Source organism: Nanorana parkeri, unplaced genomic scaffold (assembly GCF_000935625.1).
Source record: "Nanorana parkeri isolate BGI_ZX_2015 unplaced genomic scaffold, ASM93562v1 scaffold1826, whole genome shotgun sequence".
In the NCBI taxonomy this organism is placed as follows: Eukaryota; Metazoa; Chordata; class Amphibia; order Anura; family Dicroglossidae; genus Nanorana; species Nanorana parkeri.
Window position 1 is genome coordinate 70,066 of NW_017308094.1, and position 22,071 is coordinate 92,136.

Genomic DNA, 22,071 nt, shown 5'->3' on the forward strand with positions numbered 1-22,071 from the left:
TGGTTGACTATGAAATAAGTATTGGAAAATATATCTTATGGAAAAAAAAATTGTATTTTTAGGACTGATCTCTAGAAAGGAAGTTCTCCAAAAAGTAAGTTCTCTTTATTAGTTAAATTCAGATTTAATATCTAATCATGGTGTAACTTTAGATTGTTCACTTCGCATAAATAGATTACCGATGCTGTTGCTACAATTTGTGAAGAAAAACAAATAAAATTATATACATTATCTGCAAGCATCAGAGCTCCAGCTTCAATCACAAACTCATGTGATTCTTCATCTTTTACAACAGCAGCGGTTAATCCTGCAGCACTGCTTGCTTTTCCGCTAGTATATACTGCTCTAGGACTAAATTCTTCCACATGCCTGAAATAAGGTAAAAGAAAATGTTTCATCAATATAAATGTCAAACCCATACAATGTCAAATTTAGCCAATTCAAATTTAAAAAGGTTTATGACAATGATGCTAAACGGTATGATGCTTAAGTAGAACAGTCTACTTAAGCTGGGCCAAATACAAATGAAAGCCAATAGCTCCCTTGAAGTATTTGTCCATGAAACCATATAATGGCAGCATGGTGGCTTCATGGTCAGAACCTCTAGCTTGCTGCACTGGGGTTCCCGGTCAGAACACTACCTCCATTTCTCCATTGAGTTAGCATGTTCTCCCTGTGCTTGTGTGGGTTTTCTCTGGATATGCCCATCCCCTCCCACACTCTAAAGACATGCTGGTAGGTTAATTGGCTCCTGTCTAAATAAGCTCTATATGTATGCATGGGAGTTAGGGACCTTAGATTGTAAGCGAGGGCATTGAGGGCAGTGACTGATGTGTATGTGCAGTATGCAAAGCATTGTAAAAAAAATGTGGGCGCCATATAAAATTACAAATAATGAATAATACTATAAGAAAGGCAAAAGACTGAAGAGCTCCCTGAAAGTTTGTCCATGAATATAGGAGAATACTTGACTCTGTTGCTGACTAAACAATATCCATTATTGGGTAACTTATCCAGTAAGAACAATTCATAACAACTTAAAACAAGTCTAAAGGATACAGACAATGCAACAATCAAATCTACAGTGTGTTGTTATCAGTATTTAACTTTGTAACAGTGAAATATTCAAATATAAAATTAAATTGTACACAATTTAAAATTTCTGTGTCCCTCTTCTAGTTTGCAAAAGCCCTCATTAGATATATCTATTAGATTATGTATTTTTATTGCAAGAAGACTCCAAAGTGAGGTTAATGTAAAGGCAATCATTAAGTGTTCCTTCCCACTATTCCAAAAAGTCAATTTAAAAAAAATTAAAATACTGGGGTGCTTCATATAGTTTGCAACTCAATAGCATCAAACAATCAAGCGGTAGATAAACTTGATCTCCTATAAGTGTACCAAATATAATATGCAATCCTTATGGCATGTATCAGTAAGCGGTAGACCTTTAACCCTGCAAAACATTTTATTTCAGATTGATTCGGATCTTTATTCCTCTCCGTTTTCGGGATCAGAAATTGGATTTGGTTCATTATTCGAATTTTGTATCTACTCAAATTTTCATTTTGTAAAGATCCACAACAGGAAGTCACACGACTATCACATGACCATGCCTGTTATGCAACCCCCGACAAAAAAACCCCCATCTGACTGGCCAGAGAACAGTCACATGTCCGATTTAGTTTCGTTTTTAAACGAAATTCAGACTGATCCGAATGTGTTTTAATTCGGAAACTGGGATGCATGCGAATTTAACAAAATTCCTACAAATATCCATTCAGAAATAAGTGAAATTTACATGTCTTAACCAATAAGTAGGCTAGGTGTTCACATTGTGAAATGCGTGCATCTTTTGTAGAGTGTGTGTATAGATAGAGGCAAGGAGGCAGTAAAATTAGACCAAAAAAGAGATACAGCAGACCTCTGAGCTGGGGAGAAGTTAGATTGTGTCCTTAAGTGTACACTCCTCTGCAGACATAAAATAAGGAGTTTCATAAAATATAGTTATCCACTTAGCTGCTTAGTAGCCCATTCAAAGTGCCATAAAGTCTGCAAGCAGTTCAGTCAGACAATCATGCATCATGTAGAGACAAGTATATATCTTTTAAACTTACAAAAGTGTTATGAATTTGAGCCCTCAAAGTAGAATATAATGTCGCAATAAATAGTTCACATTCTCTGGCTATACCACATTATGAATGAGCGGCACCAATTGCACATCCGGACACAGTGGTCTTGCATGTAATAGAAATGCAAATTATTCTCACCCATCATACAAATTGGACATAGCCATTGGTGCAGTGTCCCTGAGGACAAATCAGGAGATTCATATGGATTCCACCTTGAATAGGACATCTGGCTTGCAAATCCATAGTGGTGTAGCAAAGCAACAAGACAGACCCAAGGAACAGCACCACATGCATACTAAACATTTCACTTTAGCTTCCTCAGAGACATGCGATTCCATACATGAAATCGCATCAATTCCTTTTATTAACAAGTTTACATCTTACTTGAGAAACTGGCTTTTTGATGTACTTGGATCTCCAACAATGCATACATTAATGTCTCCTCTCAGAGAAGTGCCTTCCATTGTAGTTTTTGGCACACCCCCAAACAGCATTAAAAGGACCCCTCTTTTAATTTCATCACTGCCTACAAGAAAATAAAAAAACTGATTACAAAGAAGTTACAGAAAACTGCTCAAATTATGAAAGAATGACTGGTCATTTATGGATATTTATTTTCATCTTTCAAATTTGCCTAATTGCCCAGTTTTTAGTTTATTACCATTTTTAGCATTCAAACTCAATATAAAATTATCCTTTTAATGGACCCAAAAGGCCTAAGGACTAATATTGGTCAGCAACTGACTGATTGCTTGCCATCTCTTCAACAGCTAACCACCTTACCTTTTTCTGCCCGATTTAATTGAGGTAGTTTTGTTTTTTAGTTTGAGGTTGGTTTGAGGGCAACAGTAAAAACAGTGTGCATCAAAACCACTTTACATCTTTGCACCCCCCTATCCCTATAGTAAGCAATAATTTTATGGATATACCTGTAAGTCCCCAAAACTGCTAGCAGGCCTAAAGGCAGGGGTAGCAGTGAAAATTAGGCCAGGAATCCCTGTCATGTAGACAATGCATTGTCTGTCCCTAAAACTAGGTTAAAATAGGTAAGAAAGTTTATAGAAACAAACCTTCCACCTTTTGGTTGTGAACAAGGCTCCCCGTTTAGGAATTCAATTGCTATATACATTCCAGTACAACTGAGCTTTAAAAATAAGGGTTTTCAGTTCATTGGACTGAAGATTCCAATAGAATGTGATTCATTAAAAAAAAAACGCATTTAAAGTGAATTTTTATCTTTTCCCTTTTTGTTTGTCTTGAGTCTAAATAGAACCTTAATAAACATCAAAAGAGTATACAGTATTAAATTTTTTTGTTATTTTACTGTTTATGTTACAGTAAAATACACACAAAAATCCTCACTTTAAGTTACTATTTTTTACACCTATTGTCAAAAATAAAACGACACCCAAAAAACAAACAAAGTCAGTTGGGGCTTTGGTTCCCATTACATTTGTGTGATAAGAGTTTACCTAAAAGCTCTCCAAAGTGCCAACAGTGACCATCGAAATTCACTCCCTTTACATTTTATTGCAATTGCATGTTGAATGCTGCATTTTTTTATTTGCACAATTCAGGTCTAACTGGATTTCAGAAAGTCTAACTACTAAAGAGCATAGTTCTAATTTTTTTTAATAACAAATAGGTGATGGGGCTGTGAAGAATGTGGAATGTGTAGTGTTTTAACGCACACTTTTTTGTTGTTGTAGTGGGTACTGCAAAATGAAGGCAGTAGTTCATTTACAAGCCCTCCAACTGTTTATTGTGTTGGTTTGTAAACAAAGGTAATGTTGAATCCGTGAAAACAGTTTTTAAAGACATGAAACACAGTTCAATAGATTTTGTAGATCTACAGAACGGTTATTGAGTCGCATATGGAATAATGGATACCAAACAGAACACAACACTCAATCTTTATACAAACCAAATACTTCAGCTGTCTAAAATATTAGATTTGGAATTACACATTAGATGGAACTTATACAAGCAAATGTTAAAAAATACAATTAAATATTAAAAAAATGATTGCAGGACATTTCACATACCGTGTATTGTGGGAAAGAGACTTGTACATAAATTGTGGTACAAATTTTTGTCTTGGCTCATTTCAAATACCTTTTCCCACTCTTGGACAGTCATTTGATTTTTTATACTTTCTGCAGTCTGATCTTCCTCCCTCAAGTCTCTGCCACCAAACTGTAAAAATTGCAAATTAAATGAAATAAAGGCAAGATGTTCTCACTTCCTGGTTAGTAAAAGGTTAGATTTAGTCAAACAGGCACTTACCCTTGGATTAGTAGCACCCACGTAACATGCTAAAAAAGCCAATCTATAAGACAGATCTCTAACACCCAATGCTTTCAGACCTTGGACACCTTCATTATTAAATCCTTGCCCACCTGTTACTTTTGCACCAGTCTCTAGTCGCGCATCTGAAAGATTAACATGACACATTTACAACCTTCCTGTCTTGGGCAAAAATTGCCTATTCATTACACAGAAAAAAAAAAACCAACAGCATTTTTTAGGCAAGTGATTGAGCCTAATGAACATGGTCTTCAGAGGCAGACCTGCTCAGCGCACTGAAGATGCAAACAGTACACAAGGACAGAGTGGATTTGAGGTCTGTGTTCATGCACACATACATATACACACACATTTCTGGGATTTCTGATTCTGCTATAGACCACTCCTTTGAGAGATTTGTAGATAAGTGAAAAGCATAGTCCCTTTTGCAACGTCTATCAGTTCTGAGACTCAGGAAGAGACTATGGCAATTTCAGCCATAAATGTAATTATTTATTGCTGCAGAGCTGCATGGCAGACTCTGGTATCTAGTTTAAGACACATGGAGAGGGAAAAAAATGGATATGAAAGAATTAAATATGCAGATGTTTTTTCTGCATGCATTGAAAAATATTAAATATACCTTTTGCAGAAAATCTATTTTATTAAATCACAACATATAACTAAAACATCCATTGGTCAATGCTTCTCCCATAGCCACTGGCTATTCATGTTTTTTTCCTCACAATATATTCAATCTGTACACAGTGCAATTACCCAAAATATTATCCAGACAGAAGTTCCTGTTATCTTCAACAAAACATTCACAGTGGCTTAATTCAAAGTGTTTTGCAGTCTGCTTCTTCAGTATAGGAGGCATTCTATGTTCTCCAAAAAAACAAACATATTTCCAAGACATAATGTCTTAACTTTACTTGCATAGAATAAATAGGGATACAATACCATAGTATGTGCTGTATCTTGTCAATTCAAATAAAAGCATAACTATGATGCCATGTTAATTGGAGATGCTATTAAAGTGTGGATTGAACTGGCTGAGGTCATGTCCTGATTTGGTAGTCACTCAGAAATTTGTTTCCTCATTCTGCGACATGTAAGGGCACATTCTGTGATTTCTTGTCCTGGTTTTGCCAACAGGATGTGGAGACACAGTATTTGCTGGCTGTGTACTTCACTTTCCTTCCCCTTTTGTGTGGGATCCCATCCCTTTAATGGGTGTAGAGCTTGAAAAAGAGGTATCGCTCCTCGAAACGCGTCGCTCATCTCACTGCCCCTCCACCCCGCTACTACCCTCTTCCCACCACAGATCCGACTGACAGCTGACCACTTTCAGCCCATGGCTCCTGCACACTGCTTCAGTCGGTGCCGTCACGATCCACAGCCGCGGCCACAGCAGTTCTGCCTGCTTCTGACACCGCTGATTTTCTCCAGCACTACTCGGCCCCTGGACTGGAGCGGGCCACGCACTGAGTCCCCATTCTTGTGGCTTCTTGCTTCTCCCCCCCCCTCACCTTCGCCCACAGCCTCCTCTCCCCGTGTGGATGCACATCCTCCGGCACACCAGTTCCAGATCGACACCACGGATGACCCGATCCTCCACACCGGCCGTTCAGCCTCTGGTCCCATGAATTAAAATGTAAGTGCTCATTCTTGTGCCTTTTGCACCCATTGTCACAAAATTCTCCCTGTCACCTTCCCTGGGTCTTCCGACCTGGTCAGTTAGCCCAGCCAGCGTTGCGCCCTTTTTGTTTTTTTGTTTCCCCTTTTGTGTGGGATCCCATCCCTTTAATGGGTGTAGAAGTGGATGGGGAGGGTGGGAGGAATGTGCATCATTGTGGTTCCACCTGCTGGTTGGAGAATGGTCCCTGCTGCTAGATGGGTGGGCCAAGTCTGAGTGAGCTGGCAAAACCCATGCATGGTAAATATGCCCATAATGCCGGTGGAATCACATGTTGTAGTCCAATGGTCTAACGTATAAGCTCTGGGACAGAGCCAACTACACTTATGGGACCTGGCCACGGATTCTTCTTTTTATATGGTGGATACTTATGAACATTAGAATACTTCTATCGTTAAATCCATACCCTGTTCTATACAAGTGAACAAATCATGATATCGTGTAACATTGATCATTGTAAATATGTACATACCTCCTGTCCTGAAGAAGCTGACTGAAAAACGGTAAAATGAGCCACTGAATGATCTTTTGACAACAGAACATCTGTCTGGATTGTTTTGACATTTTAACTGCGTACATATTTAATATACTGTAAGAAAAATAATGAATAGACTGACTATGGGAGGTACCCATTTATATGGGGAGATGCAATGACCAATTGATTTTAGCTGTAGGTTGTGATTTATTCAACTAGGGGTTTTTAGGCACCAACATATCAAATCTGTTAAAACATCTTCAGCTTCTACAAAATATGTGTTTAATACTTCTTAAAGTGACATTAAAAAGGCAAACTTTTTTTCCCTCCCCCCAATGTTAACGTTGGCACTTTCCTTAAATGATGTCTCTTTTTCCGATCTTCCTCTTCTTTCCTGATGTTTTCAGCCTTCTCTCCAGCGGTGCGGCGGCTCTCCGATCCAGCGCTGACTGCTCTGTCCCTCCGATCCAGCGGTGTCTGCATGCATGTGCACGCGTCCATAGACTTACCTTTCGTCCCTCATCGCGTCCCTGCTGAAAATGAGAACTACGCATGCGCGCGCCCTAAGATCCTTTGCGGCTGCTCGGGACCGCGCACGGAACACAGGGTAAGTTTAAAGTGCCGTTTGAGCGTTTAAAAAAATAAACACTTTTTGCATATATCTACTGCTTGCTAGCAGTAGATAAAAAAACAGGAGGGTTTAAATATCCTTAAGGGTGTGGTGCCTCAGATCACTCACCAACACAACCTTATTGGATATGCATTTAAAAGTTAGAGGCATCCTTTACCTTACATGTAGATGTAGTGTACTTATACTCCATACCCTGAAAAACAGGTGACCAAAACGGAATAGTACACCCAAAAGCTGAGCCATTGTTTTATACAGTGAAAAATTATTTAATATTGTGCATAAATCCCTCCTATTGCAGGACATTGTGCTTGCTTTGCCAGCTGTAGCTGGGCATTGCATGCTGTTGCTGAGCCTGTGGTCTACAGGGATCCCCATATTCATGTTACATTCATGATGCTCTGCTTCAATCTGAAGTATTTTGGGGAAAATGACCGTGTTGTAAAAAGTTTGTCTACATAGCTCAATAGTTAAAATTGAAACTTACACACAAGTGAATGTGTTGGAGCAGTAGATTATCCCCCTCCTTCTGTACACCTTCTCTGTAAGGTTTTACAGAGATGGCATGTCTGAAATATAACTGTTCTCTAGAAAATACATTGCAGTCTAGGAATGTAAATATATGCAGTTATGTTTACAGCATTCAAAAAGAATGGTGTAACTTTTAATGTGCTGAATGTTAAGGTAACCAATTTGCATTTTTTAAATGTATTGACACACAGAAATTCATTCATTACCTCCAACTGACAGAGCAGCTACATCAGGCACAACAATCAATGTACCAGTGAAATCACAACGATCCCCTGCCATAGCAGTTTCAACAGCTTCTGCACGAAGAATAACTTCTACATTGCGTGGAATTGCACCACGAGGCAATTCTGCCTGAGTTTCCTGAATTCTTACCTAAAACGCGTGGAAGAAATAATTTTGAATGAGTGCGTTACAGGGGACAATGAAAAGAAAAGGTGTATAAAATTGTGCATAAAGCAATATACTGTATTTATCTTGACTTTACCATCTTGTTTTAATAGATTTTTGGCTAGGAACATGTATGCAGAATTGGAGTTCGAATTTCATTACACCTCTTTCAAGTCATTGATTTACTAGGTAAAGTGCATCCATAGCCAAAACTAATTTTTATACGTTTTGGATAGAGTGGGGAAGGGTTAAAACCCGTCAGGTTTTAGCGCTACCCAGGGCTCAAGATCTTTTTTTATTTTTGCTGTTGGGGACAGCTATTAACCAGACAGGAAGCAAGAGAAAATCTGCAACAGGGAAACAAACAAGTATTTACTTCAGTCTATGTTGGATTTTGAGAGTTTACCTCACTTTGTGAGCGGTCACCACCACGGGACTGATGATCAGGTGAGTATCTTTATTTTAGACCCAAACCAAAACAAGCAGTTAACCCTTGCAGTGTGGGGTTAATTTCTTTATTTTAATTAAAACGATTTTACATGACCAGGAGTTTTTTAAATTAGCATTAATAATTAGCAGGCAGGGAAGTGCATTGAAGTGACCATGTTATGTTGCTCATTTGTATTTTAACTGAACTTGTGAACTGTGCAAGGGGCTAAATAGAATTGCAAAGGTTTTGGAATGCAAAGCAATACATGTATTTATTTAAAACATGTATTTAGAGGGCAAGCCATAATTCACCCTTTTGACAAATGTGTGCAAAGACCCTTACTGTAAAACTGCCAGCTGTCTGAACAGCCCTCAGGACTTACCCCAAAAAGTACCTGCAAACCTGCTCTGGACTCTTAAAAAAAAAAATGTTGCTGGCAAACCTCTATAATTCATCAGAGACAGAAGCTTACACCACATTTTTCAGTCATTTGTTCCCTTATTACAACTTTAGAATTAGTCATGTGATCATAGGGGGCAGACCTTCCTAATCAATAGAAAGGAATTAGTAAGATTGCCGTTAAGAATTCAGGCAACTAATTTGGCTTGCAAAAGCCTTTGTGGTAAATAAAATAGCTTTTTCTTAGTCATGAAAATTAAGAATTTCAGTTTTACCACCTGCAAGCAGTATAACAAAAAACAAAACAAAAAAAAAGGCACTATAGTGCTTTTCAACCCAATCTATTGTAGGAACAAAATGCCACTTCACTGTGTATAAATTATTTGCTACATAAATATTTTAACCAATGAAAATTTGTTAAATGATCAGAATAAAAACTTGTATATTATAAAAAAAACAAAAAACATTTATGTTCATAAATATTTATGCATACAATGTATATATTTGGAATATATCTATATATATATATACACACACATATACATACACACAGGGAAAAGCTGTTCGTTCTAAATGTCTGATTAAATGTCTATCAAGAGGGTTTGGGCAGCACATTGAGAAATTTGAGTGGAAAAACCCTCTGGCTTGACCATACCCTTGCCCAGCCTTCAGATCCACTTTAACTTGTGTTCTGCTGTTTGACCAGACTAAAGTGTATCTAAAGGTAGATAGTCAAGCGTGTGTGCACACATATGCATGCTGTATATTGTTTTTGGGAAGTGCTTAAACCCAAACCCAGTTTTCATTGCTATTGCCAATACTGGAAGCCTCTGTCCTTGGGATAAACAGTATGTCACTAAAACCTGACTAGACTTGTGTTGCTAGAACAAGCCTCTCTCTTGGAAGATCTTCACTCTAAGACAGTGGTTCTCAACCGGTGTAACCTCAGGACCCACATTTGTCCTTGGTTATTAAGTCGCGACCCAATTTGCACTGCAATGGAATGCACAACATTGCGGTACTGCACGTTTCGGGTCAATCAAACTGTGGGTGGGAGGTGCGTTTGGGGTACCATTCAAAAGATTCACCCAGTCTCCATACCTTACAAGAACTGGAGTGGATCCTCAGCCTGTGGTACAGTGTGGGCTGCTGTGCTGTGAAAGAGCTCCATCCATATGTACAATGCTTGTCCAGCTCCCTTTGCATGCCCTGTAGGAGGTAACTGGAGCCAGAATGCGACATTACTCTGGTCCAGGCAACTCTAAAGGACACGTGATGGAGCTGTACGCATGAATGCAGCTCCCTCACAGCCATAGCCCCAGCCCATCCCGCCTTAAACTGACACTCGGTGACTGGCAGCATATTTTAAATGGCTGTTTGGCGCACAAGAACTGACAGTGCTACAAAAGGAGGAGGCTGAGAAAAAGTGGAAGGCATGTGGTGATCCACTGAACATGGGGTCGCGACCCATTTTTGGGTCACGACCCACAAGTTGAGAACCAAGGCTCTAAGAAAATATTTACTTACATTAAAAGATAACTCCCCAAAGGAACACATAACAAAAGTGGTCATTTACTACAGTATCGGGAAAAAAAGTTTGGACTTTAGATATACTTTAGGTTTATGTAAGAGCAATGTATGAAGTGATAAACCGTTTAGCTCTTGTAAATAGGTTTAACAGGCAGATTTGTTAACATTGTCATGCTGTTGCTAGATGTGTAAAGGTGCCCATGCACCTTACAATTATCTGTAGATTGTCCGCAATCAAGTTTTTTGTCCGAAAATATATTTTTTTTCCACGCAGGCTAGAAATTTTTTGTCTAATTGGACAAAAATTGACAGGATAGTGGCATTGCTGTACAACAAAAATCTCAAGATGAGAACTGCACATGCTCAAATGAAAACCTGTGAAAATCAGCCTGTTGGTGCTGACTAACGTTAATTGCGCTGGTCTGTGCATGATGGGCTAGTTGAACGAAAATTGAATGAGGGCGAGATGTCTGGACAAAAAAAAAAAAAAATTACAATGGTTGTAAGGTTTATGGGAACCTTTAGGCAATGTTAAAAAGGTAGAAATGCAGTAAAGCTGATAAGATAAAAGCATGGTTTCTAAAAGTTAGAAAAAAGTTTTTCAAAGTGTTAAATATTAGTTTCTCTATTAGTTGTGTAATGAGCACCATAACGAGCTATATGTACAATCTGAATGAACAACAATCTGAATTATTAAGCCTTGCAGTAAGGCTACTCCCGCAATGCAAGGGTTAACTGCTCATTTTCATCTAGGGCCTAAAATAATAATAAAAAGTTATACTCGCCAAAACCTCCGAGCTAGCCAGCTGTCACAGCGCTTCCACCAGTCTCTCCTCCGGCACTGCAGCAATTGTCTGTCACTCGGTGTACTTGCATCCTTTATACGGTGTAGAGAACAATATGATTCAGGGACTTTAGATCGCTGCAGCAGAGGGGGAGAGAGGCTGGAAGGACAGAGTCTAAAAGCAAGCAAGGGCAGAGGATTGGGTGAGTAACTAGCAGTTAACCCTTGCAGTGTGGGGGTAGCTACACTGTAAGGGTTAATACATTTTTTCCCCTAAAGTTCTTTAAAATGTTTTATACATTGGTTAAAGGTTTTTAATTATTCTTGAACTGTCAAAGTTTTCAAGTTGAGAGTGTAGTGCTCGCCCCCAAAGGAGCCACCAGAATAACCCAGGTAATCACTAGTTGTCTAGGGGATTTGGTCTCCAGCTGCCCCATTAGCATTTAACCACCCTCATCTAGTGCCCACAAAGTAGATATCCACTCCAGAAGTATAATGCTGAATAACGTATTAACTACTTGAAGACCGGGGGTGTTAAACATTCTTCCTGGCCAGGCTATTTTTCAGTATTCATTGCAGTACTTTAAAATGTATTCAGTTGTGGAACACTGTACGGAAATTAATTTTATATAGTTTTTTGGGGACACAGAGCTTTCTTTTGGTGGTATTTGATCACCACTGGTGGTTATTTTTTTTACTACTTAACGAAAAAAACGACCGAAAATTTTCTGTAAAAAAAACAAACAAAAAACAGTTTTCACTAGGTTATGTCATTAAACATTTTTTTGGTAAAATATAAAAGATGGGGGTCACGCCGGGTAGACACCAAACATGTCAAGCCTTAAAATTTCAAAAAACTACCCTATTTAAAATTGGCCATTGCCATAGTGATTGATGGCCCTAGAAATATTGCTCACGCTCCGATGTTCGCGATGATCTGCAATATGTGCGGCACAATCATCAATTTGTTGGCATGTTGTCCAGACACATGTTGGTGTGTGTATGTGGGAGCGGGGGGCCTTTTTTGTGTTTAAAAAAACGTTTTTATGCTTTTCATTTTTCCCCCCACTTTTTCCCCACTTAATTGTATTGCCATCACATAGGGGGTTAGGAAGCCCCCTATGCAATAGCCATTTTACATGACGGGTCCCCTAGGGACCCCCAGAGAATCTGAGCAGAGCTTTGACAGCTGAACGCAGAAGTGATGTAATATACATCACTTCCTGTGTTCGGAGACCGGCGGGAAGATCAAAGGGAGATTGTGTACCGATCACCCTCTGATCTACGCTCACAGAGCTGCTGTGCCGGTCACGGTCTGCACCAGGCACAGCAGAGCTCATGAACGGTGGTAGAGGACTGACATGCAAAATACAAGCGATTGGGCATCTCTACATATGCCGGAATGCTTGTATGTAAAAAGCCATCGCTTTTTAAGCAGGTTTTTCCTCTCGGGCGTGCTCTGGGCCCAGGAGTACAGGAAATTTTAACGGTTAGACCTAAAAAAAAACTTAAAATGCAGAGAGGCATTTCATAGATTTCAGTTTTATTTTACTGGACAGTATTCATATTAACATTCAGCAGATTTCAGCATCTACACTTGCCAGAAAGACAATGAGGGGAATCTATCAAAACTGGAGTAGACAGAATCTGGAGCAGTTTCCCATTGCAACCAATCAACATCTACCATTCATTTTCAAAGCTTAACTGAAGAGAGAAGCTGGGCAACTGCTCCAGTTTCTGTCTGCTCCAGTTTTCATAAATTCCCTCCAATGACAGTTACTATGAGTTTTTGCACACCATTACTCAAACTGGGTTTGCCAACTTCAATTTTAAATCGATCAGCTTCAGTATTTACCTGAAACAAACACACAGAACAGAATTGACAACTATTATTCCGATTCAGCTTCCTATACGTTTGTTCTGGGTCAGTGATTCAGGGCCCATTTACCCTTACACATGAATGACTAAAATGCATATACCAGAAACAGCAAGGCAACTTGCATTTTCAGGAGGTGGTCAAGAACAAAGCCTACATATTCTCAGTACAGGGTTCCATTACAGGTCAACTATCACCACATTTGCAGAACCTTGTACACAACAGTTACTTATCAGCAATTTAAAGCATGGCTTTTTTTTATTGGCTGTATTGTATTTAAATGTTTCGGACCGATTATCTGCACAGCAGATTATTATGGCCGATAATCACAAGGAGTTCAATAACTGGCTTTCATTTTACCAATATTGCAAATATTCGAGGAAAGCGGCCAGTGTCCTGTAGCAACATGTCCCCAGCCTGTGTCCTGTGCCATTTTCCTGCCGATACATTGGCGCATCCATTCTTTCCGTCCTCCCCGCTGGGACACAGAGCAGCGCCCAGTGGGGAGGAAAGAAAGTGTGACAGCCTGCCGAGCGCTGAAGGAGGAGAGCGCTGTGAATGGCCGGCATCTCTCCTCCCACACCGCTCAGCCACCTATCACAGTTCAGCAGAGTGGTGTGTGGGCGGAGACAGGCCGCACTGTCACAGGAGGCTGAGCTCTCCTCCCTGCTCTGCTCACTCAGCCTCCTGTGTCGGAGAGGAGAGCGAGTGCAAACACTCAACGATCAGCGATCGCTGAGTGTATTGTACATAATTACATGGTATGTTAACTACATCCTCAATTATGAATGAATGGGAGTGATCTACATCACCTCCTGTTCATTCATAGATGTAGTTATAGTACATTCCTGTTCATTGACAACAGGGGACACAGAAAAAGAAATAGAGGACTTTGTGTTCTAAATCTCTTTTTCTATTTTAAAAGGGAAATATCAGGAGTCTGTTTAGACCCCCAATATTTCCCCCGAAGCCCCTAAAAGTAATGTAAAAAATGTTAATAAATGAATAAAAATAAATATAAAAAATGAAAAGTTTATAAAAAATAAAAATTTAAATTTAAAATGTGAAACATTTTAAATAAAAAACATTTTTGATATCGGTTTCGGCCTGAATTTTTTTTGTTTCGGTTTAAAAATTTCCATTTCAGTGCACCTCAAAATGCTCCAGAACGGAAAACCTGCATAGCAAATGTAGGTTAAAGCTTAGGCAGAGAGCAGAGATCCAGGCCAAAAGTCATCTCCAAATCCCCACATGCAGAGAACAAAAAACATGTGCTGCCAGGACAATGTGTGTACCACCAGAGAAACAATTGTAGTGGACCTAGAACAGGCTAGGTGGTTAAGTTGTATAAAAACACAATGCACAATATCACCCAGCTGTGTACGAGGTTCAAAACCAGTCCAGAAAAATGACAGTGGAGGTTTAACGGTAGCCCAAAAGAATCTATACATAATTTAAAAAAACAGAATTAAATTTATAATAGTTTAAAATCATGCACAAAATATTATGTATCAACGTGGATGTGATTTGAAGCCGTTATAGAATAAAAAAAAGTAGGTTACATAATTATGTGTAGATTCTTTTGGGCTACTGTTAAAAAACCATTTTTAATGGCATTTTCTGCATATAGACAACTGGGGTGTGGTGCCTTTACCTAGGTTTCAGGCTCTGGATAGGATTTTGCTCTATTCTATGCTCTAACTCACATTTTTTTATTTCTCCCTCTACCAGCATCTTCCGCTGCCCTTACAAAAAAAAAATGCACTTGTCACTTCCCTACTTAAAATGCCCTTGCTGCACTTCAGTCAAAATAACTTGAGACCCGTTTTTTTTTAATCTGCTACCTCACTTTTCAAACTCCTTACAGTCTGGCTTTTGTCTGCCACACACCACAGAAACTGTCCTAAATCTCACTAGCAACTTCACCTCTCCCAATTAATTAATTTTAACCACTTTGAAACCAGGGTCCGGCCCTGGACATTTTTCAGTATTCAGCACTGCATCACTATAACTGACATTTATTCAGTCATGCAATGCTGTGCTGAAATTAATTTTATGCCATTTTTTGGGGGGACAGAGAGCTCTCTTTTGGGGATATTTAATGACAACTGGGTCTTTATTTTTCTTTTACTATATAATGAAAAAAAGTGGCCAACACTTTGAAAAAAAAAAGACTGTTTTTGCTACGTTATGTTATGAAACTATTACTCAATTTTTTTGTAAAATATGAAAGATGTGGTCATGTCTGTTAAATAGACACAAAACACATCAAGCCTTAAAATTGCGCACGTCTGCGAAATTGCAAAAAACTACCATATCCAAAATTGGCCATAAATGACGCTTTAATAGATATTACCACTCATCAGTTTAGTGGTAACAGTGATTAATGACCTTAAAATTATTGCTCGCTCTCTTACATTTGCAACGATATTTAACAAGTGCTAAGAAGTCCCCTATGTGATATCAAATTACGGTGACAGGTCCTCATTAGGATCTTTAAGACCCCTAATGTCACCTAGGGACCTCCAAAGAAGCTGATGAAGCAGAGATCTGCTTCATCAGCTTCCCTCCAGCTTCTGTAGCCGGAGAGTGACAGCTAAATGCGCAAGTAATGTAATAAACCCCTCCCCCAATCTCCGATCTTCCTGCACAGAGCCGCCATGCCGGTCCCGGGCCCGCACTGGGCACAGCAGGGCTTGAGACAGGCGGCAGTGGAGGGAAGGCACAAAAGAAGGCACCACATACAAGTGATCGGGCAACTCTAAAGCCGCCAGAATGCTTGTATGTAAACAGCCATCGCCGGCTGTTTCAAATTTTGACAGTTTCTCACTCATCCGCGTTTAAAACGTCTACCCATATCTAGAAGGCTTCTATCCGGCTGTTTATATAGGGCCGCTGGACAGAAAGAATCAACATACAAAAGGCATTCAAAACTCTGCCCAAAGCAACATCACCAACCTCACCCTCTTTGCTGCTCCCGAGATGTCCTGCTTTCTAGCTCCCTCACCACCTTCTTCATACAGACATACAGTGGAACAAAACCACTTCCAGGTCAGTATGCCCTATGTGAGTTGCATTCTCCCTTCCCCTATAGTCTTATGGTTGCTTCAGCAGCCTTAAACTTATGAAGGACCTCCTAGATCTTTAAGTAAATAAGTAGCTGGCATCAGCAGCTGGCAAGTCACCAGTCACAGCCATTCATTCCAAGTGAGGTCATTTCCAACGATTCAACTGCTCCAATTTGCCCTTTCCTTTCAGTGAGCAGTCCCTGCTGGGCACCAGTAGAAAGCAGCAGAGTCCCCCTTATCCCCACTGCTCTCCCCCATCTGTACCAGCAACAGCGTGTAAAGGGGACACACGTGAGCAGCCTACTGGTGCCCAGCAGGGAGGATTGAGCAGCAAGTGGGGAGGACAGCCGGGTGGTGGTGGGTGTCAGATTCAGGATGGTGAGTGGAAGATTTGTAAATATGTCTCATATTTACCAAACCTTCACTTTTCTTAATGAACACCAGAGTGATCAATACGGTTTCACTAACAGTACTATTAAAAAATGTATCCCAATGCACACCAACTCAGCACACACATGGCACTGCAGACCAAAAATTACCAGAATGCCCATGGAGGCCGACCTCCAGATTTTTAGCATAAGTTGCTAGTTTACAGTTTTGCCTACTTTCAAGTTCCATCATTTTGCAATGAGGCACAATTTAAATGTACCAATATTTGGTTTTGACAATACAGTTTTATTTGTTAGATTTAGTAGTCATTTTGTAAGTTATGCTGTGTTTGTGTGCACCAAAATTTTAGTGCATTAAATATACAAATTTAAAACATTTGTGCAACAATCGCAGGATCTACAAAATCAGTAGCACCATCTTTTTATCCTATCTGTCCTGTATGGTTGTCCTTATGGTTTGTCTGCATAGTTTGGGTGGTCTTTTACAAACTCTAAACGCTGCAACTGAAAAATTGCAAAACTTGTCTGGCCATTTGAGGCTAAAGGTATAGAGCTGGTATATTTTTAATGTTGCCCTTTAAGCCTTAATAAAAAGGCCCACTCGGCACTGAATGGTATTTAAAAAAAATACAAACATATCATTTGTATATGTCCCACATGGCAGATCACAGCTACCCATGCCTTTTTACGAAAAGCTTGTGACTGGACCTTGAAAAAGGCCAGGGAAAAAATTACAAGATTCGGCTCCTATAGATTTGAATGGGATTCAGGAATTTATACCAGCTGTACTTAACTATACAGGTAGCAAACATTAACAAATAAAGGGAGCAAAAATTGCAATCAAACTATAGCCAAAATACTCATGTCATGTGAAAGCAAATATGCAAGATATGAATAACTAGGACAATGGGGGATAAAGGGAAGACAACAATGAAAACTAAACACTAGAAAAGGATGAGTGAATAAAGTTAAGGAAAAGGAAAACAAGCAAGAGAGAAAAGACGAAGATGGAGAACTCGAGTATGTCAAGAGGTTAAATGGATGAGAAAAGCATGGAAATCAGGAGGTTTCATATACGATTATCCACGGATGCCAGGTGCTAGAAAGCAATTGTGTGCGTCATTGAGAACCACTGTTAGCTTTTCATAAATCAAATGGACTTGGGATTTAATCTCATTAAAGTTAAGTGATGGAGATTTCAAGCTCGGGCTATAGCCATTTTTGTGGCTACAAATATGGGGGTGATCAAAATTTTCTCCAAACAAGATAATGGGAATAGGCTGAAGCAAAATAGCATGACGAGGGTCTCTACACAAGTTAATGTGGAGAATAGAGTGAATAACAGTGTATAATATAATTATCCATAATTTGGCAATTAGTGGACACGTCCACCATATATGGAACCTTGTACCCATATCAGAGCAGCCACCAAAGCAAGTAGGAGGAGGAGAAGGAAGCATTTTGCAAGGCAGGCAGGAGGAGTGTAATACCATTTAACCTCTTGCCGTCCGCCCATAGTAGAAAAACGGACGGACGGCACTGCTGCATTGGCGGGTTGCCGTCGCCAGACGGCATTTTTTTTCTGCTACGCTGCATGACGGAATAAATGTCAAAGTACACAGCACTCTATACTGAAAAATGGCCTGGATAGGAAGGGGGTTTAACACCGCGGATGTCAACTGGTTAAAGAGCACTGGCAGATGTTTTAAAAAAGTTTTTGGGGAACATCCAGTGAGCTGACGTTTGTTTGGTTCACTCATCGCTACTTGCACCTTCAAAAGCTTGCATCTGTCACCATTGATTCGCTACCTGGGAGTCACAATCACCCTTGATACAGGTTGAAGTCATTCTTCCACCATAACAGACGTTGCTTTACTGTTATAGCAGTATATGATTGCCCAGCATTTTCTGAGAACTACTCCCATTTACTAGGAGAACGTTATGCAAATGCCTTCAATGTCTAGGATTCGAAAAGAGTTTCTGATCTTGCTCCTTTTTCTTTTTTGGAAAGCCTTTTTCTTATCAGCTGACCTATTCAGCACTGTTTCTAACTCTCTAGCAAAGATATGCCACAATCTACAGGTGAAACTTGAATAATTAGAATATCGTGCAAAGTTCATTTATTTCACTAACGCAACTTAAAAGGTGAAACTAATATATGAGATAGACTCATTACATTACATGCAAAGCAAGATAATTCAAGCCGTGATTTGTCATAATTGTGATGATTATGGCTTACAGCTCATGAGAACCCCAAGAACCCCAAATCCACAACCTCAAAAAAGAAGATTATTACATGCAATCAATAAAACAAGGATTGTACATAGAACAATATCGGACCTCTGAAAAGTATAAGCATGCATATGTACTCAGTACTTGGTTTGGGCCCCTTTTGCAGCACTTACTGTTTTACTTTCTAATTATTTGAGTTTCACCTGTATATGTAGATGTAGAATCCTGAATCTAAGTTTTCAGCCATGAGGCCAGCTCAGCTGAATTAACAGAGCACAGCTGGTCATACAGTACATGTACTCAAATTGACAGATTCCTGCTAAATTGCCCTTGAAGAAAAAAAAAAAAAAAAAAGGAGGATGTTGCCCTACTGGTTATATGCACACATTCTGTAAAGGCATCTGCATGGTATTTTACAGCCTTGCACAAGGTTGAAAGGATTCCAATACTTATCCCTTGGTGTTTCTGCTCCCCAAAAGGGTTTTCAACTGATTTAACCAGAGGATTAAAGATTCTATCTTTTTGCCATGTGATTTTTTTGGACATCCAAATCCTCAAATGAAAGGTCTGAATGTTTAGCATCCTGTGACAATGCAGATTACAGTTTGGGTTATTCAAACATTCCTCAAGTGACCAGAATGCTTTTTAGGGGTTTTTCAGTTTCTTCAAAAGGTAAAAGATAGTCATATGGTTTACCTTCTGATTTTTCCTCTGTGGAGGATTCATCCCTTTCAGTTTCACTAGAGGAGTCCGACATACAGTATCTTTTGAAACCTGATAATGCTACAATCATGAACCGGCATAAACACTATAGATGGAATGCACTCACCAGCAGAGGAAGAAGTAGATTGGCTCGAGAAATCTTGCAATAAAATGCTGAATGACTGCTACATAGATGACATCCGTTTTCTCATGGAATCAATAAACCCTTTAGGTAGGCCTGGGGATTCCTTTGCCATAACTAATATATATTTGACTGAATGGCTTGTTCCAAGATCCTGACAATTGGGCATTACAACTTCCACATCTTTTTGTTCTACGTCTGTCAGATGATCAGCAGAACTTTGAACTGCCCCCTTGACATAGGAATCCAGTAAGGAGAGACAGAAAGCATAAACTCATTCATAAGGGAAAACCACTGTGCTCAATCCCTACATACTACAAGAGAAAATGCAGCATTATAAATTTTACTTTAACTTGGAGCTGCTAGTGGGAAGTTTTGCTAGAGCAGAGGTGAGCTATTTCATGCCTGACTCAGCCTCTCTCTTCATGAGTCTGGCAAAAAATGCTGCCACACATGGACATTTAAAAGTGTGCATTTAAAAGATGTTTACGCTTGCACACTATGCAGGACCGGCCTACCTCCACCACGTTACCTCCTAGGACTGCGATGCTGCTTCTTTGTACTAAAAAGGTAAGGGTGGCAAAAACTGGATCTGTAAATGGTGGGAACAAGTATAACTGCCCAATAAATATGCCACTACAAAAGGGCATAACTAGAGTGGTGTCCTTGCAGAGGAAAAAGTCAGCCCCAGTTTGCGGTGGTCCTGACACCATCTCAGCACATGCATAGTATGGAGTGAGGGGGGGTTGGGAGGATAAGATAAGAATTCTATCTCAAAGGAACAAACACTTCTACCACCTGTCCTTAGTCCACTGACCTGAGAAAAACTGCTTGGATCTGCAAACTAGCACGGTGGCATAAAAGCAAGGCACTACTTGCTTGTGAAATTGTTCCCCTAAGTGCAAGAGAACTCATAACCGGGGTCAACAGGTATCTAGCTTTTTTTATGTTAGTGTGTCCCTTTGTGGCTCCTGTTTTAGGTGTCTTGAAGATTATTGGCAAAACACTGGTATATAAAGCAACACTGTAGCATACTACAACACAGTCTGAACGCTTAAGAATGTTAGCACCTACCTTTTGATGGTGAAAGATAGCCACATGGAAATGTAGGGCATCGGGGCAATGTGCCACTTTCTGTTCCAAACCTCAAAAATACCACACAACTAGTCACAAACTGCTTTAAGTCTGGCATTTAAATACCATTTTACAAAAATTTCAGTAGCCAAAAATAACCAGTTAACCGAAATAAATTCTGATGGATTACCATAAGTTATTGCTCTTAACACATTGTGATTTCAGCACACATCCTACCTTTTGGAAGTCCACAAAGCGAGACTTATTTGTATCCAGCGTAAACCTTCTGCGGTTTGCACAGACAGGATTTTTGCAGATAGTGGGCTGTGTGTACTTGAACTGCTGCTCCACATCTTTGATTACAGATTGACAGTCCATACAAAGAAATGTTCCACTGACAAGTTCAGGGTGTACAGGATGAGTCCTTACCACTTGCCCACTAATGCGTAGTAATGTCCCAATTTTTAAAGAACTGAGTTCACGTATCCTACAAGTTAAGAATTAAGCAAATTATTAAGAACAGGTATGAAAACTATCAGTTTATATAACTATATTAACCATTTTAGAGTACTATGTATAGCACTTGGGTTATTTTGAACACAGACTGTGCACACGCAGCAAACCATTTATGCATAGGTTTTGTGGACATAATTGGGGAAAACATTTGTGAATACCATTTTAAGATATTAAAATTATTGGGACAGTAAAAACCAAACATTTTTAATCGATGTAGTTATGATGTAGAGTATATTCTGTGGGCCATCTGAAAATACAACTGTATGAACCCTTAGTGTATATGAAATTTGAAAGATAACTTGTTTAACCCTCTCACTGGAAGACCAACCAAAGACCATCTTTATTCCAATATGCTGTGAGCAAGGCTACTTACTTTTGTCGGGCAGGGAAATCTGAAAATGCAACATAGAACTCTTTGTTTGCTGGAGTATTGCCTAGTTGACGGACAAAATTATGGACAGCTCGACAAAGATGAGGATATACTCTATAACAAACAGTGAAACGATGTTCAGTTGATTTATTGCAGAAAATAGTACATTTACTTCATAAAGATGAGGTAATAGTTAAATGAAACAATTATACCATAAATCAATGCGTTATTGCATATTGAATATCACATGATTTATTGCATATAAAATACATTCGTCACTTATGCTCCCTCCTTCTACATTCTAGAAAGGAATATAAAAAGAATCTACCATCAAATGACAATCCAGCTAAAAAGCACTGCCTGACTTGTCATGACCATGCCAGGGGAGGGGGTTAGATTTCTCCTTATGGGTCCAGAGGCT

The 22,071-nt window shown here is 39.4% G+C and overlaps 1 protein-coding gene across 1 annotated transcript in view; it reads right to left on the reverse strand.

Annotated features, from left to right (window-relative positions):
- Positions 1-22,071, reverse strand: part of LOC108799825 (maternal DNA replication licensing factor mcm6) — a 53,525-nt gene that overhangs the window by 28,228 nt on the left and 3,226 nt on the right. Inside the window, exons 3-9 of the mRNA XM_018571747.1 lie at positions 21,654-21,764; positions 21,002-21,251; positions 7,958-8,123; positions 4,419-4,564; positions 4,178-4,328; positions 2,517-2,658; positions 228-369 (exon numbers count right to left, since the gene is read on the reverse strand). Of these exons, the coding sequence (XP_018427249.1) occupies positions 228-369; positions 2,517-2,658; positions 4,178-4,328; positions 4,419-4,564; positions 7,958-8,123; positions 21,002-21,251; positions 21,654-21,764 (1,108 nt within the window). The remainder of the gene's footprint in view (positions 1-227; positions 370-2,516; positions 2,659-4,177; positions 4,329-4,418; positions 4,565-7,957; positions 8,124-21,001; positions 21,252-21,653; positions 21,765-22,071) is intronic.